The sequence below is a fragment of the Sebastes umbrosus genome, chromosome 23 (genome assembly GCF_015220745.1).
Source record: "Sebastes umbrosus isolate fSebUmb1 chromosome 23, fSebUmb1.pri, whole genome shotgun sequence".
Classification (NCBI taxonomy): Eukaryota; Metazoa; Chordata; class Actinopteri; order Perciformes; family Sebastidae; genus Sebastes; species Sebastes umbrosus.
The window spans coordinates 10,187,074-10,203,365 of record NC_051291.1 but is presented as its reverse complement, the minus strand read 5'-3'; the positions used below and the strand labels follow the sequence as shown (position 1 = coordinate 10,203,365).

General features: G+C 42.6%; 1 protein-coding gene across 15 annotated transcripts in view; it reads left to right on the top strand.

Annotated features, from left to right (window-relative positions):
• The window catches only part of magi2a (membrane associated guanylate kinase, WW and PDZ domain containing 2a), a 238,717-nt gene that overhangs the window by 208,934 nt on the left and 13,491 nt on the right, over positions 1-16,292 (top strand). For 8 of the 15 annotated variants that reach the window (XM_037759910.1, XM_037759916.1, XM_037759919.1 and 5 more), the window contains 8 exons: positions 4,306-4,513; positions 7,598-7,639; positions 7,729-7,844; positions 8,135-8,327; positions 10,522-10,767; positions 12,906-13,091; positions 14,330-14,546; positions 15,294-15,519. In XM_037759910.1, coding sequence (XP_037615838.1) covers positions 4,306-4,513; positions 7,598-7,639; positions 7,729-7,844; positions 8,135-8,327; positions 10,522-10,767; positions 12,906-13,091; positions 14,330-14,546; positions 15,294-15,519 — 1,434 coding nt within the window. The remainder of the gene's footprint in view (positions 1-4,305; positions 4,514-7,597; positions 7,640-7,728; positions 7,845-8,134; positions 8,328-10,521; positions 10,768-12,905; positions 13,092-14,329; positions 14,547-15,293; positions 15,520-16,292) is intronic. The other 7 variants (XM_037759912.1, XM_037759917.1, XM_037759925.1 and 4 more) reach the window with 5 other exon arrangements.

The window sequence follows — 16,292 nt, the reverse complement described above, 5'->3', positions numbered from 1 at the left end:
TGGCTTTTTACAACAGCTGGCCCTTCTTTATCGTCACAGGACAAGAAAAGGTCAAGTGGCCTGCTCATAACATCACTTGTCTCTTGATCCTGCAAGTCAGAGAATTCATAGCCTGAATAGTGTCATCAGGGTTATCCACACTGAGGGCGTTTGAATTATGCTGCAGCGATAGTGCTGCTAAGCCTCTGTTCTAACTGCTTTGGCATGGCCCAGATGCTTTCATCCCTCTTTTATCTTCTTTTTATAACAGTGTTTGCAATATTTCCGATTTTTTAAAAGCTTTTTTTGCACTTCCATACTCCCCTACACTTGCTCCCTGGTCATTTATCTTTCACCTTTATGTCCTTTTGTCACATTAAGCCCTCATGTGGTATCTTTTGCTGCCGCCGCCACCATAAATACTCCACTATAGTATCATCTGCAGTCCCTGGGCACGCTAAAAACTCTACCCACCAAACATCCTCTTAGATCACATTCACTTTGTCTACATGTGTATTTGTCACACTCACATGCCTGCACACGAGTGTTTTCTGCCCATCTTTGTTTTGTTTCTCTTTGTGCGACTATGGGTGTAATCCATTTCATGCCTGGACGTCCTCCCAGCGCTGCTCTGACCAGCTCCTGACCCCAGCTCATGTTGTCATCATTCCAGATCACAAATGACAACCACAGGAATATGGAGGACGGAAACTGCCAAAATCAAAAATAAATGAATAAATAAATGACTCAATAAATAAATATGTCATTAAATATAGCAAAAATAATATTATGAATAATTTTAGCCATTCATTAATTGAAAAAATGTGACATAAATTCATATTTCTGTTTTAATTTGCTTCTTTATTTCATTTATCTTTGCATTAATTCCCTTATTTATTTACTCTTCGGTTTCATTTTCCCTTTTTCCTTATTTATGTATTTATTTATATTGTAATGTATTTATTTATTTTTGCATTTAATTCTTAGTTATTTTATATTTATTTTTAAATGTATGTATATATGTATTTATTTCTGCATAACTTTCCCTTTGTATTTCACCCCTTATTTATTTCCCCAAACCTTTTTATTTCTGTATTATTTTCTTTACACATTTCTTTATGCATTAAATAAATAAATAAAAACCACAAAAATGCATTTAAATAAATACATAAATAAATAAAAGGGAAAATTAAACAGAAGAGTAAATGATTAAGGGAATTGATACAAAGATAAATGAATAAAGAAGCAAATTAAAACAGAAATATCAATTTATGTCACACTTTATCAAATTATTTAATGGCTACATTTATTTTAAAATATTATTTTCCTACATATAATGACATATTTATGTATTTATTTATCGAGTAATTTATTTATTTATTCAACTATTTTTTATTTTGGCAGCTTCCATCCTCCATACAGGAAACCTCCATTGTGTAGCTTTTAAAGGGTAACTTTATTATTATGTATTTTTCAACCTGGAAATCATTAATCAGCGTTTTAATCGTCCTTTCCATAATGTTGTCAGACACTTATAATAACAATCACAAGCACTTTTAGTGGACCTAAATGACGGTACCAGGTTGCCCCAAATGATGACATTACAACTTGTTTAGCTGCTGCCGGCTGCAGCGTTCTCCCTCAACACTGGAACACCTTCAAAGGTATCGTCCCCATTAGTCACTTAAACACAAAAACATGGATCCAGGTTGAAAAATACTGAAGTTATCCTTTAAGACACCTGAAATTCCCCTCATTGTTCATCATTTCTCCTCCCTCTCGATTTAATCAATCTCCATTTCCCTCGGAGTAATTGTAATTCTGAGCGCCGAGGAAAAAGCTTTGAACGCCACAAAGCAGCAGACGGCATGCAGAGCGTCTCTCTCTTCTGTCTTGTCTGTTCACGTCTCTCTCTCTTTACCCCCCCCCAACCCCAAGTGTTCATTTGTTGGTTGCCCCGCCCCGCCCTGCGGCTCTCCCCCAGCTGCTGAGCCCCCCGCGCACACAGAGTTCAGCCTCAGTTTAATTGGGTATCATTTGTTACAAGAAGACTTCTGCAGCTCTGAGAATGAAATATGGGAGAATTTGACTAATAAGGGAACGGGGAATCGCCTAATTGTCATATCGACCTACAGTTGAGCTCAGCCTGCAGCTCCTGAGACTTTCGTTTGCAAATGAGCTTATCGAGATTTGTCTGTCAAATCTAGCTAATACTGTACATAACAGCTACTTAATGTTGGAGCATGTGCAGGTGTTTTTTACTCAATAATGTTGTCATGTAAAGGCCTGCAGTATTCACCTGACCAGCCAGAGTGCTTCAACAGTCTTAATCAAACAGACAGAGAGAGAAAAGAGAGATCAGGATGCGGCAGCGTAATCCCAGCCTTAACAAGGTCCCAGCCTGCCCTGTGCAGACGTGCTTCACATCAATAGCAGTCACGAATGAAACCGCAAAAAGAGTGGAAACACTTTTGATTCCGTCCCGTAGCTTTTTATGAAGCTGATATTTATTCTCGGTACATCTTGAACCAGATGCCCCGCGATTCTCAATATTAAAGCGTGCCATATGCAGCCGGTCTCGCCGCCTCAGTTTCAAAAGGCTCGTCTCTCCCTCCGGATCCGTCTCTCACTCTTTCTGACATGTCAAACGTGTCATCTTGGCGATCTGCTTAGTGTCGTGCTGTGACTGGAGCGGCCTGACTTATCTGACACATCAAGGCTGACACTCTGACTGACTGGTGTTGTCAAAACCGTCAGCGTCACCTCAAACGCTTCCAGACAGCACATTTCCAAATGTGTTTTTGGATGAAAGTTATGTAAATTGGCATTAATATACCTTATAAAAACAGAGTAGCCAATGCACTGACCAATAGGATCATTTGAAAGTGCTGTCATCCTCAAACTCCCCTTCAAAATAAGGCCATATTCATCTGTTTTGTCACATCCTTCTACATGTTTTCCTCTCCATACACACATCCTTGATATACGCTGAGATGTAAAAACGTCATAGAGGCCTTTGCTTGTTTCAACTACTAACCTCACTAACTGTCTGGCTTCCCGTCTGTCTAGCATGAATTGGTCGTTCGCTAAACCCCTCCCCCGGAACGGTGATTGTCCAATCATAGCTTAGCAACCGTAACTAGGAATAGCAGACCTGTCAAGCTTTGGATTTCTCCGCATTCAGAAACAACGTGAAGAGGGCGATAGAGAGATACACATCAGTCAAAGTTTGGAGATGTGCGTCTTTTCTTATGTTCAAAACTAAAAAACGCAAGCGCAAAGATAAAAGGAATTTATTAAATGTATTAAATGTGTTTATTATTTTAAGATGATTTCAGAGATTGGAGTAACGTTAGCAGCAATATCTCGTAAATCCCAGAACCCATCGGCTATCGGTCTGACAACTGATCAGCCTCTTGGGGCAAGCAAGCCCCCAGGAAGAGCGCCGGGCTTTGAAGCGTGGAATTACAACTTCATCGTCAGGCGATAGCCGGTGGGCCGTTCATTTACTCATCCTCATATCCCTTTTTCAAGTAAAAATGAAGCGTAGCTACTGTTTGAAAAATACAAACATCAATGCATAAATAATACTATATATACAGTATATACTATAATACACTGTGCTGCTTGTCTGAGTAAGTTTTTTCTATAATGCAAATGCATCCAAACCATCCAAGGATTATGTTAAAATGAATAGTTACATTTTTATAAATAATACTGTACTATAATAGTAGCTCTATACAATGCTGCTTCTTTATTTCCATCTCCTATGGACCATCAGCTGATGGCGAGGTTGGTGACGTTATGCCTTGAGAGCTTTAGCCTCAATTATTTAGCAGGTTATCCTGTATGTGCATATTCAAGGTCCTTTTACAGGCTTTTCATTTTAAAAATAATACACTGGAAACATGAAAATTCTAATATTAGCAATGGCATAAGCTTATGAAGCTGGCTGCAGCTGATCAAATCAACTAGGAAGAGTCGCCATTTCAGCCAACAAAATCCATTGTCGTCGGCTGAAAATGAGAAACCTGCATTTGTCTACCTGTGTCTATAATCGAAGACACACAGTTTCAAAGATTACTGCAAATTTTGAGTGATAATTACACAATTATCATCGTAAACTGCATGTGAGCTGTGCGAGAACTAAAGTCTTGACAGGAGTAGTAACAGTAACTAAGAGCGGTGGGGTTTAGCGAACGGTCAAAAGTCACTAAAGTCAGTTTTTAGTGTTGTTGTCATGGTTACCAAGCTAAAAATCGACTGTCACGAGTGGGGAAAAGGTGGTAGCGAAATATTGACCCGTCATGCCGCTGTGCTTTACAGGTGCTGGAGCAGTGGGAGTCCCAGCAGGTCCAGGGCAGCCCTGCTCAGACCAGCCTGTCAGCCCCCGTTATCCCCCACAACGCCCCCTTCCCAACACACCATCTCCACAGGGCCTCGGTCCCAGACTCAGCCTCCGAGGCCTTGGCCCTGGCTAAACCAGACCCCTATGACCTTTATGAGAAGTCCAGGGCTATCTATGAGAGTAGGCGTAAGTACCAGAGCTGATACTGCGGGTGTAGTAGCATTGTGACAAACACTCCCTCTCTAGCGCTGAAGAAAGACGGACTCCTAATTGGAAGGTGGAGTAGTGAAGATTCATTTCTCTTTCTCTCTCAAACGCACACAAATTGAGTCACAGATTCTTTGTTGTTGTTCACTTTTGAAGCTTGTTCAAATGAGTCGACCTCTTTCAATCAACCTGAATACCTCATCCTTACACTATCATCAGATATATTCCTCTATTAGCATCTGCAGCTACTAATTCCTCATATTATCTCATTTGATCTTCTCTCATTAAATGCCCACACAAAGCCAACACACACACACACAAACAAACACTTGCTGTCGGCTCAGTCTTTTTACTGACTTAAAGGATCTTTACATCTAGACGTTGACATCCTGCCAGCTCACATCGTAAACAGAGATGTGTTTATGAATAAACACTCCGCGCAGCAGCTGATTTTTTTAGGGCATAATGCTTCGGTGCCTGCATTATTACCATCCTCTGACTTGTTAAATGTGGAGAAACTATTTTTTCTTGTCTCGATATCATCAGGATGCATCATAAAAACTCTAATGGCCTGTGGGAATTTTAGGTAGTAGAAACTAGTATATATGCTTTTTTATGGGTGTACAGTGTGTGTATGCAGGGCTGCAGTGAGGATTTTAGAAATACTGAGTCTAAGTCATCACAACTCACCCCCCTTAGAGAGTTTACAGATGTAGGTCTTTAAGATTTTTAATTATTTAAATTTTTCATTCTTTATTTAAGTTAATTTAATTAATTAAACCGTCTCTAAATAGTATTTCCCAACAAGAAGGTCTAAATTAACTTTTTCATTCTTGCGAATCTCTTATGTATAGGCCTAAAAGCAGTCCAATTGAAATATACTGAGTCTACTAATATTAATTCCAACTATGTGTAAGTTTTTTATGTATAATATATATATATATATGTATATATATATATATATATTATATATACTATATATTATATTGCCAAAACCCCCAAATTCCCAGAAAAATACTGAGGATATGGCCGCATTGTCATGGGCAGATTATGAGACAACGGGCCCCTGAGCACAGACATGCAAAAGGCCCCCTCACCTCTCCTACAGGAGCAAGACACACAGACTTTATACAGTAGTTGTTTAGCTTTTTTGTTGTTGTTTTGTGCCTCTCTTTAGTCTTTCTGCATCTCTCTGTTGTGTGTCTCTTTGAGGTCATTTTATGCCTCTTTGTAGTTGCTTTGTGTCTCTCTTCAGTCGTTACGCATCTTTCCGTGGTTTTGTGTCTCTTTGTGGTCGTTTTGTGTCTCTTTTTAGTTGCTTTGTGTCTCTTTGTAGTCGTTACATGTCTATCTGTGGTTTTGTGTCTCTTTGTAATTGTTTTGGTCTTTTTGTGGTTATTTTTTGTCTGTGGTTGCTTTACACCTTTTTGTAGTTTTGTGTCTCTCTGTAGTTGCTTCGTGTCTCTTCGTTGTCATTTAATGTCTCTTTGTAGTTGCTTAGTGTCTCTTTGTGGTCATTATGCATCTCTCTGTTGTTTTGTGTCTCTTTGTAGTTGTTTTGTGTCTCTTTGTGGTTGTTTTGCCACTTTTCATAGTCGTTGTGAGTCTCTTTGTGTCTCTGCAGCTGTTCTGCATCTCTGTAATTTTTTTTAGTCTCTATTTTTCTCTTTGTAGTCGTTTTATGTTTCTTTGTGCTCATTTTGAATATCTTCCTGGTTGATACATGTCTCTTTGAGTGATGATTTTGCAGCTGAAGGCCAGGGGGGAAGGGGGTCCCTGACTATTTGGGACCCTGGGCTTGTGCCCGGTAGGCCTGTTCAGTAATTCTCAAAGTCTAAAAGTACTGGAATTATCTTATTAAATACCATATGTGAGCTTTTAATTTAATTAATAATGGAAAATCCGCAGTTTCATAAAACCTCATTAACACCGAGACAAAAAAATACTGAGGACATGACCTCACTGTCCCCTGGTGCAGCTACATCCCTGTGTATATACTGTATGTCTGGTGCAGTTCAGAAATATGATTTAAAAGATGAATGTAGTCTGGTTTTGCGTGTGTGGTGTGTCAGCATCAGTGGCACTTTCTTGGAGGTTCCTTTTGTTTTTCTTTGAGGTTGTGGTGGTTGACATGAAATAGTAAAAGTTTTCACAGACAGGACTGGTGTTCATTCTTCTGTAAGTCAAGTGGACGTGGCTGTCAGAAGGTCTCCTTGTCAAACCTCTTTGTCTTTCTGTACCTCTCCTCGTCTCTCCTTCCTCTTCAGCCGTGGATACATCGATCAGTCTTTTAGTAAAGGTCAGGGGTCGGGATTTTTTTACGCTAACATGGACGAGACATCCTTTAAGTGCTCTGAAAAAAAAATGGAAAATTGAAAATCTAAAAATCTTGACACTTGAGCGAACTACATCTGGTGATTAACCTCATGAGATATGATCGAAAGCTCAGAGCTTCTATTAAATGGACCACGAGGTGTGATTATTTTGTCGATATACATTTTTTGCATTTAAAAAAGATTCATCTGAAAGTCACTTCGGTGTGATTCCTGACTGCAAAAAAAGGCATGGTTTAAAACATTAGCATTGTTCCTCTCTAATCTCCATCAGAAGCGCTGTATGTGGTGAAACAGCTGTGTCACTCCTCTCGTCTGTAGTCATGGTTTTCTTCCTCCCGTCTTCCCGCTGAGTCCCAGCAGAGCGCTCAGTGTGATTAAAATACTTACAATTGGAATCAATTTTTCATTCGCAGCCACTTCAGTCTGCGGTTGAGTTCATTTTGCAGATCATGGTGTTGTGTGAAGCCCCTGATTGCAGATCAGTGCTCGAATCCCACCTCAGCCTGTAAATAAGAGATGGGTATATTACACTCTGTAAGCACTTCCTGACGTTTATGGATGATGCTGAAATTCGGTGGTGACATTAATGCTGAGGCAGGGTCTTTTCTGCCTTGTTCCAGCCTTTATTGGAGAATGTGTTTGCTGGTGTGCTGCCTCTCTATGTGTGCATTTGTATGTACAATATTTGTGCATTTATTGTTGTTTATGGGTGCTTTTTTTTTCCTAGAACCTGGCCAACCAAGGACAGTTTTTCCTGTGGACTCCTCAGGTAAAATATCTCTGCAGGGACACTGTTAAAAAACAAACTGCTCACAACCTGAAAACAATATATTTATAATGGTGTCTCTGTTGCCTCAGGGACGGAGTACCAGGACATGGAGGTGCACCTGCGCAGACAGAAGTCCGGCTTTGGTTTCCGGGTGCTGGGCGGGGACGAGGCCGGGCAGCCTGTGAGTCCGGAGACGCGTGAGAAGGCTCGTATGGCGATGGGCGTGGAACCCTGTCATTTTTCTCCTCTCTAACCCACTACACACACACTGTGTACACCTAACCCCTGACCTTTGACCCCTGAGAGAGTGCTTGCTCTGGCTGCTTTGGTGTCTTTTGTCTGTTAACGTAACAAAACAATATTTCAATCATGTAACTCTAAGTTATTTATCAGTATAACAACCACCTTAACACCCACTGCATGTGACACTCACAGACTCTCGTAGTCCAGCGTCCTCTACTTCCTGCATATGTAACAGTCTGCATGTAATAACAGATCTTGATCGGGGCGATCATCGAGAAGAGTCCAGCAGATGTAGATGGACGCTTGAGGCCCGGTGATGAGCTGCTGTTTGTGGATGGGATCCCCGTGGTGGGGAAGCCGCACAGATACGTCATTGACTTGATGCACGGGGCGGCACGCAATGGCCAGGTGAATCTGGTCATCAGGAGGAGGGTGCAGCCAGCAGGTGAGCAAACATGAACCAGAACTGGCCGTAAACAGGCAAGAAGCCGCTTGTCGCAAACTGCCGTAAAAACCCCAATTGAGACGCATATTCTGAATGTGCTGTATACATGTGTATACATCCAAAGGGAATATGCTGTTTTAGGACACTGGTTTGTAAAGTAAATAGATCTCACACAGACTCACATCTCCATCCTCTATTTCATTGAATTCCTCATTATCCTTTCTTTCTCTCTCTCTGCTCTCCTTTTCCACCGTTCTTGTCCTGTAACGATTCAGGAAGCAGCCTTTAATCGGTCGAAAAACTGAAGCACTAATCTCTCTGAGTAATTACACTGAAGCCTCCCCAAAAAACAGATTAGCCCACTCTTGTTCTTACACACACCGCTGCTCCCTGGTCCTCATTCAAGTTGCATTTCAGCCCGGAGACTGAGGTGGCGCTTCCTCCTGTGAACTCTGGCCTCCCCTCTTCTCATTATTACTGCCTCCCCACACACACAGGCACACACTCTTCTCACCAATCCACTTCTTCCCACTCTATTCCGCCCTCTCTGTCAATTTCTTCTCACCAAAGGCTACTGTCTGACTCATGCTTGGCCTCTTCTGCAGCCCTTACTTCCATCCTAATTGTCTGACTCCCACTGGCACTTTGCAAGGTGTCAGACTGCTCCGAGCCCGTACTTCTAGCTGCACCCAATCCCCCACATTTTACACAATTCATTCTCTTTTTGGACTATTTTTCGCGTTGTAAAATAACTATTTGTGCACTTGTTGGTGTAAGGAAATACTACATGTGGGTATGTATAGTTTTACGGTGACAAATCCCGCTGTAGCTTCAAATCAGTGTGCTGAAGTAGGTGTTAAACTGCAGATAACCACAGCGCTGCTTCTCGGTGAGATATCAAAACAACAACACAGGGTTTGATCGTTCACTACGGCAGAATGCATACACACAAAACAAGCTTTCGCTCTGGCTGGATTGACACGACGCTGCATTTTAATGATGCGTTTTACCACATTGTGACAGTACTGTAGCTTTATGTTTTGTGTTTCTGTCTCGTGTTTGCTTCTTGGTTCTTCACAAGGATGAGATTCAGCTCCAGTTCATCCAGTTTTAGGGGGGAGGAGAAAAAAGCCTTTAAAATTAATTGTTTTTTCACATCGCAGAATTATCCTTAGATTCTTCTAAAGCAATTATGCATGTGTCAGGAATAGTAAATACGGGCACGGTACGGGCTGCATTTGAATTCCTAAAAAATGCTGCTATAGTGACAACTCACTTTGCAATAATATTAAAGATTAAAGGAACAGTGTGTAACATTTCAGGAGATCTATTAGCAGAAATGGAATATAATATTCATAACTACGTTTTCATTAGTGTATAATCACCTGAAACTAAGAATCGTTGTGTTTTCGCTAGCTTAGAATGAGCCCTTCATATCTACATAGGGAGCGGGTCCTCTTCACGGAGTCCATCATGTTGCTCCGCCATGTTTACTACAGTATCCCAGAACGGACAAACCAAACTCTGGCTCTAGAGAGAGCATTTCATGTTTTTACGTTACCTGAAGGCCACCGTAGTTCTCCGACATGCTTGCGAAACTGCAGTAACGTGAGCCGCAGAGTGCAAAACCGTGGTATCGCCAGTCGCCATCTGACTTCCATTGCTCCTAAAGTAGTGTTATTATGGTAAGGACGTTCTCTGAGGGAGGTGAACAACGATACTACGGTTTTGCACCCAGCAGCTCACGTTACCGGAAAGCAAGGAGTGAGTGGAGGGGTTCTCAGTTGGTTGCAATCTGCAACCACACCACTAGATGCCGCCAAATCCTATACACTGTCCCTTTAAAGCAGTGGTTCCATTTAAATAACTGTAGAAGAGGTCAAATTATACAATATTAAAAGAAAAGTCAAAAAGATAAAAACAGATTTGTGCAGCAGAACGTAAACCCATTGGAGGAGTCCCGACCCCCTCAGGTTGGGAACCACTGGACTATAGCTAACTGTATATAAAGTTGTTAAAGCCAGCTCCATCTTTACAATCTAGAGACTGAACTTCATTTTTTTGTTATAGATATTTTCTTTGTGTCCTCCCCATTTACTTAAAGGAATGCTGCAAATGAAAATGTATTTCTTATTACTTCTTCTACTACTGTCTTTATGTATATGCGCGCTCAGCTCTCTACCTCCCCCTGCAGGTGAGTCCTGTCCAGAGAACGGCCGTAGCCCGGGCTCTGTCTCCACGCAACACAGCTCCCCCCGCAGTGACTTCACATACGGCAACAGCACCAGCACCACCCAGGCACCCATCGCCGCCATGGGCAACGCCACGTCGATCCCCAACACGCAACCCAGTGACGTCATCATCAACCGAAAGGAGAGCGAAGGCTTCGGCTTCGTCATCATCAGCTCGCTCAACAGGCCCGAGGCGGCCGCCACCAACAGTGAGTCCAATGATGGTTTTAGTGGTGTTTTATTATGATGGAGTTAAGTAGATGCTTCTTCATCATCAGTCATCCTCTACTCTGCAGCACAAGTGCTTCAAGTGCTAAAGCTCTCAGACTCATATAAACTACCATGTAAACTCAATATACACTCTAAAGCCGCCCACACAACATGCTGCTGGCTGTGCCTTTGTTTTCCTATGGGGAGAGCGATGCTGCCCGACTAGGAGGAAGTGCTACCATCGATGTGGCGCTACGCTCAAAGTCCAAATTATATCAACTTTGACCTTTGTTGCCTCTGAGCTTTCAAAGCGCAACCAATGAGATAACAGCTGCAACTATTGGCTGCATCCCAAGTCTCTTAAATTGCATCCACGTCATTTCCTTACGTCTCTCCATGCATCCCCGGTGGGAAGAACGCGAAGAAACGTGGATGCAATTGAGGCAAAACTTGGAGGAGCGGCTTGTCACTAAAATGGGAATAGCGCTGGTCCACCTTAAAGGTCAACCCACCTTAAGCGAGCCTGAGCCGCTGTCATTGCTAACTTCGGGGCTAACCGACTTCACTTTAATCAGCAGGTGGCAATCAAGACACGGGAACTTGGCTTGTGTCTTGAGGAGTTGTAGCATTTATTCACCGACAGTCTGAACTGTACAAACACTGCACAGCTACATTCACAACTATAACGTTACTGATAACTTCATACTCACCGTCAGTCACACACACACACTCTCTCTCTCTATCTCTCTCGACCGCACACCAACCCTCGCTAACATTAAGCAAACAACCTACCTACTTGGTTATTCCTTAAAAGAGTTTGCTACTTGTATAACACATTTTAGTTTAAAAAATACATTATTCCCCGATGCTTAGACCCGGTGGGCTGCCGGGCTTGCAATACACATGTACAGTATGTTCTATGTACACCCATCACTCTCGTTGATGTGCCGCACCGCAACACTTCACACCACTGTCCTATTTCCAGCCCTGCTGCCTTTGAAAAAAACACTTTTTTGGCCCGTTCGCTCCCTGCTTGCTACATCCCAGCTCCTGTGGCAGCTCCTCTTCTCTGTTCCCCTGGCAGCTCGAAAAATGTCCCGACAGCCTGTTATCCTGAACAGAAGCACATGGTTAATTATTATGCAAAATGACCAGTGTTGGAAATGAACTTTTTTGTCCACCTGCAACTGTGGCGGGAGATTACAAATCTACCAGCCACTCCATGGATTACCATCGTTTTTTTGGTTGGTGAGTAATCCAAATCTAGCATCTGGTTGGTGGCTGGTGCTAATTTCTAACCCTGAAAATGATGTCAGTGCACCTTGTCAGGATTATATTTGCTACCATGGCGAAGGCATGACCCGTCCTACTCTGCCTCTGGTTGGCTTACCCTGATATTCTTACCCTAAACTCAACTAATCTCACTCCTCACTCCTAAACCCAATCAACGAAGGTCTGATGATGTCATTCTGCATAATAATTAGCCATGTGCTTTTGTTTGTTGGACGGTGATGAGCAGTCCCCCTGGAGGAGAAATCAAGTTTAAGTAGACCTAGTGGGTGTCCACACATGATTTAAATCTAATGCAGTGTAAAAATACCTTCCTTTTGGTACGCCACTTCACGGGCATCATATGACGTGCCTCAGCGTTGCGATGCCAGTGTGTTTCCAGCTTTAGTCTTACAAAGAACACTTCAATCCTTTCTTCAAAAAAAGGTTCTTCAGAAGCAAATGGTTCTGGGTAGAACCTCAGCTCTTCAGGATGAACCCTTTTGGGACCCTTCTTTCTGAGAGTGCAGGGTCAAGTTATGTGTCAAACTTAAGTATAACAGGTCATGGCTCAATAACAAGTGAAGCACATCTCATTCTATCTCCTCAATTATACATGCCCTCCCACGGTACGTCAGTCACACACATCTCTGGTATGCTGCCGTGAGCATCAGCGCATCGCCCACACACATGGAAAAAAAAAAAAAAAAACCTGGATGCCTTACGTAAGCCTGGGGTGAATAGCAAAATGAGAGAGACAGAGACATATTCAGTCAGTCAGTGAGTGAAGCACAGAAAGGCGTAATCCTCCAATCTGCTGCTGAGCGCGTCTTTACCTGCGGCGTGTTGTGTTTGAATCCTCCAACAGCTGTGCCCCATAAAATTGGCCGCATCATCGAGGGCAGCCCGGCCGACCGCTGCGGGAAGCTGAAGGTGGGGGACCGGATCCTGGCGGTGAACAGCCAGTCCATCGTCAACATGCCGCACGCCGACATCGTTAAGCTGATCAAGGACGCGGGCCTCAGCGTCACCCTGAGGATCATACCGCAGGAAGGTGAGACAACACGTGGACACGACACGTGGACGTGATAGACGAGGGCTTTAATACTTTGGCAAGACAGTGATTTATGACAGTAATTGATCTGGCGCCATTAAATCAAAGTTGTAATATGAATTTTGCAAAATGTGATTCTTTTTTTTAGATTAACTGTCAGTTGTCACGTTCATGAGTGGTCTGCAAATCCTCTTCTCGACACTTTTACATGCAAATGCTTCAACAGTCTCTTACTACATTGATGTGTAAAAAATGTGTGTCATTTCAGTTTCCTAGTGATTCTCCTTGTATACTACAATGATGCTCACGTCTCTTTTGACCCACTAGAACAGATAACTGGATCAAAATCACTAAAGCAAAGCAAGACTGACTTTATTACTGAAACTGAAGAAGAGCTTTCAGTGTTTAACTATAAAGGAAGGAATCTCTGTCTGTCGGTCTGTCTGTCTGTGTGTCCTTCACATATCTCGAGAACCGCTCATCCGATCTACTTCACACTTGGTTGGTGTATTGCTGGAAACCCAAAGGAGTGCAGTGTCAAATATGGTGCAATTTGGCCAGATGGTGGCGCTATAACAATGGACTTTATGTTTGGCCTGAAACTTTTTAACCATAAGGGCCCTATTTTAACGATCTATAGCGCATAGTCTAACGTGCATGGTGCAAGTGCATTTAGGGCGTGTCCAACTCCACTTTTGCTAGTTAAGCGCCGCACATATCTGGGCGCAAAGTATGGCGCAAGGGTCAAAGGGGTTGTATTTAGTCTCTTAATTAATCATAGGTGTGTTTTGGGCGTAACAGGAAGTAAATCATCTCCCATTCCCTTTGAAAGCCAGGTGCGCCTGCACAAAAAAAATCATGAATTCATTATATGATAATAAGCACTTGACTAAATATGATAAAGATGTATTAATTGAAGCGATTGAAACATAAACTCATGTTTACAATGTTGACTGAGGTAGTAAATCAAGTGAGAAGTAGGCTCATTTTCTCATAGACTTCTATACAATCAGACTTCTTTTTGCAACCAGAGAAATCTCCCCCTGCTGGCTATTAGAAAGAATGCAAGTTTAAGGCACTTCAGCATTGGCTTCACTTTTCAGACCCAGAGGTTGCCGCCTGGTGGTTTCCCGAAGTGGCCAAAAAAATAATGAAATGCAGGTTTTAAGCATCAAAAAAGTACTTGTTAAATAAAACTTAAAAGTACACGTTCCTCTGTCCTTCTCTTTGAATCCCAGAGATCAGTAATCCCCCATCAGCCCCCAGCTCAGAGAAGCAGAGCCCCATGGCCCAGCAGCACAGCCCCAAGACCCAGCCGAGCACCGCCGCCTCGCAGCCCAACCCGGCGGCCACCGAACCCAACCCGTCAGTCAGCCAGCCCAACCCCATGCCTCACCAGAGCCCTGCGACCCAGCTGCCCGCCCCTCCACCTCAGACCTACGCCCACGAGAGCAGGTAAGACACCGCTGATAAGGATTCACAGAGCGTGGCGAGTTCTCCTCAAAGTGTCGGTAAACAGTTATAATGAACGCCGTTTCATCCTCGTGCTGTGTTACCGTGTCAAATTTGTCTTGATTTTGTGATGCAGTGAAGCATTTTTATCTGTCTCTGGGGCAAACACTGTTCCTCTGAGAGTACAGGTATGAGTGAAGCAGATACTTTCATCCCCTTGTCCCCATTCTTTCCACCTGTCTTTCATTTACTGTTATAGCTCCTTCCACTTTTTCTGACTCACTATCTCGTCTCTTTTTCTCATCTCTCTCTTTCCCCAGCTTGTTGTATAACATCACTTAACTCTTATGGACCGTTAAATTATTTACATAATCGTCTTTATAGAGATCTGTTGAATATTTTACCGAGAGCTACAGGGGTCCAAAATCTACAATGTCATTGCATTTCCCCTCTGCTTTACTCAGAACCCACATGTCTCTGTACTCAGCGTCACCAGCCTCTGAGAGAACTTGTTTTTATTATAAACATTTGATGTGATGTTTGAAGGAAAAACAGTTTAATTTCCTCACTTAAGTCTTGTTTGACGGTTGTCAGTGCAAACCAAAACACGCCGGGCGACCCAGCAGTTATTGTCACAGCACGCTGAGTGCACCGAAACACATCACAAGCGCTGTAGAGTATCTAGAGATAATGATGACAGTAATAGAAATGCCCCTGGAGGTTCTTCCTTCATCCTGATTGGTCTGGTAGTTACAGGTCAGAGGTGAAGGCGAGGCAGGATGTGAAACCGGACATCAGACAGCCGCCGTTCACAGATTACCGGCAGCCGCCGGTGGATTACCGGCACCCTCCTGTGGCGGACTACAGGCAGCCGCCCACGTTGGACTACAGACACCCGCCGCTGCTCGACTACAGACAGCTCGCTACTGACACCAGGCAGTTCGCCATGCCAGACTACCGCATGCCACCAGTTCAAGTAAGCATTTTTTGTGTTCTTTTATCAACAAATCATGACATGACATGACACAAAACACCAAAATCACATTGAAACAGACCAAACCATCAAACCATTTTATCAGCAGGCCTAATAACAATTGTTTTATATATTAACTTAACTCATGTAAGGGTGTTCTCTACAACAGAAATGTGACTCCTACCTAGAGTCCAACTGATACTGGATCTGTGAGTCCGATACCAATGTGGATATTTGAGAGTAAGGATCCTTTAAAGCTGCATTGATCAATTTGTTTTACATTAACAACAACATTTACAACTTAAGAGCCAGATATTTCCCTGAGGACTTTGTAGAAACCAAACCAGAGCTAAAAGGAGACTAAATATTGGACTCCAATGAATGTTAATGCTGCTCTGTGCCTGCTAGATGTTTAAATAGGTTTGCTATTAAACCTCTTTTGTGTATATAGTGAATATTTTATTACCTCAAATGAGGCTACATTCTACCACAGCTCTATATACCTTTGCATATTCTGTAATTCTGTTTTGTGGAAATGTGATTCATATATTTCTACTTAAAGCTGACACAGTCTGTCTCAATATATTCTTTAAATACTCAGCAACAGGAAGTCAGGGGTGGAAGCTGAAGCGTGAAATACAAAACTGTTTGTCTGTAAAGCTGCATTTATAGAGAAAGTCTGAGTCACCAGCGTTGGTTCATTTCTCCCTTTGGTGTTGTTGGTGTGCACAGCCGACACACAGAACATATTTTAAATGTTTAGCTCTTGAGCAGCT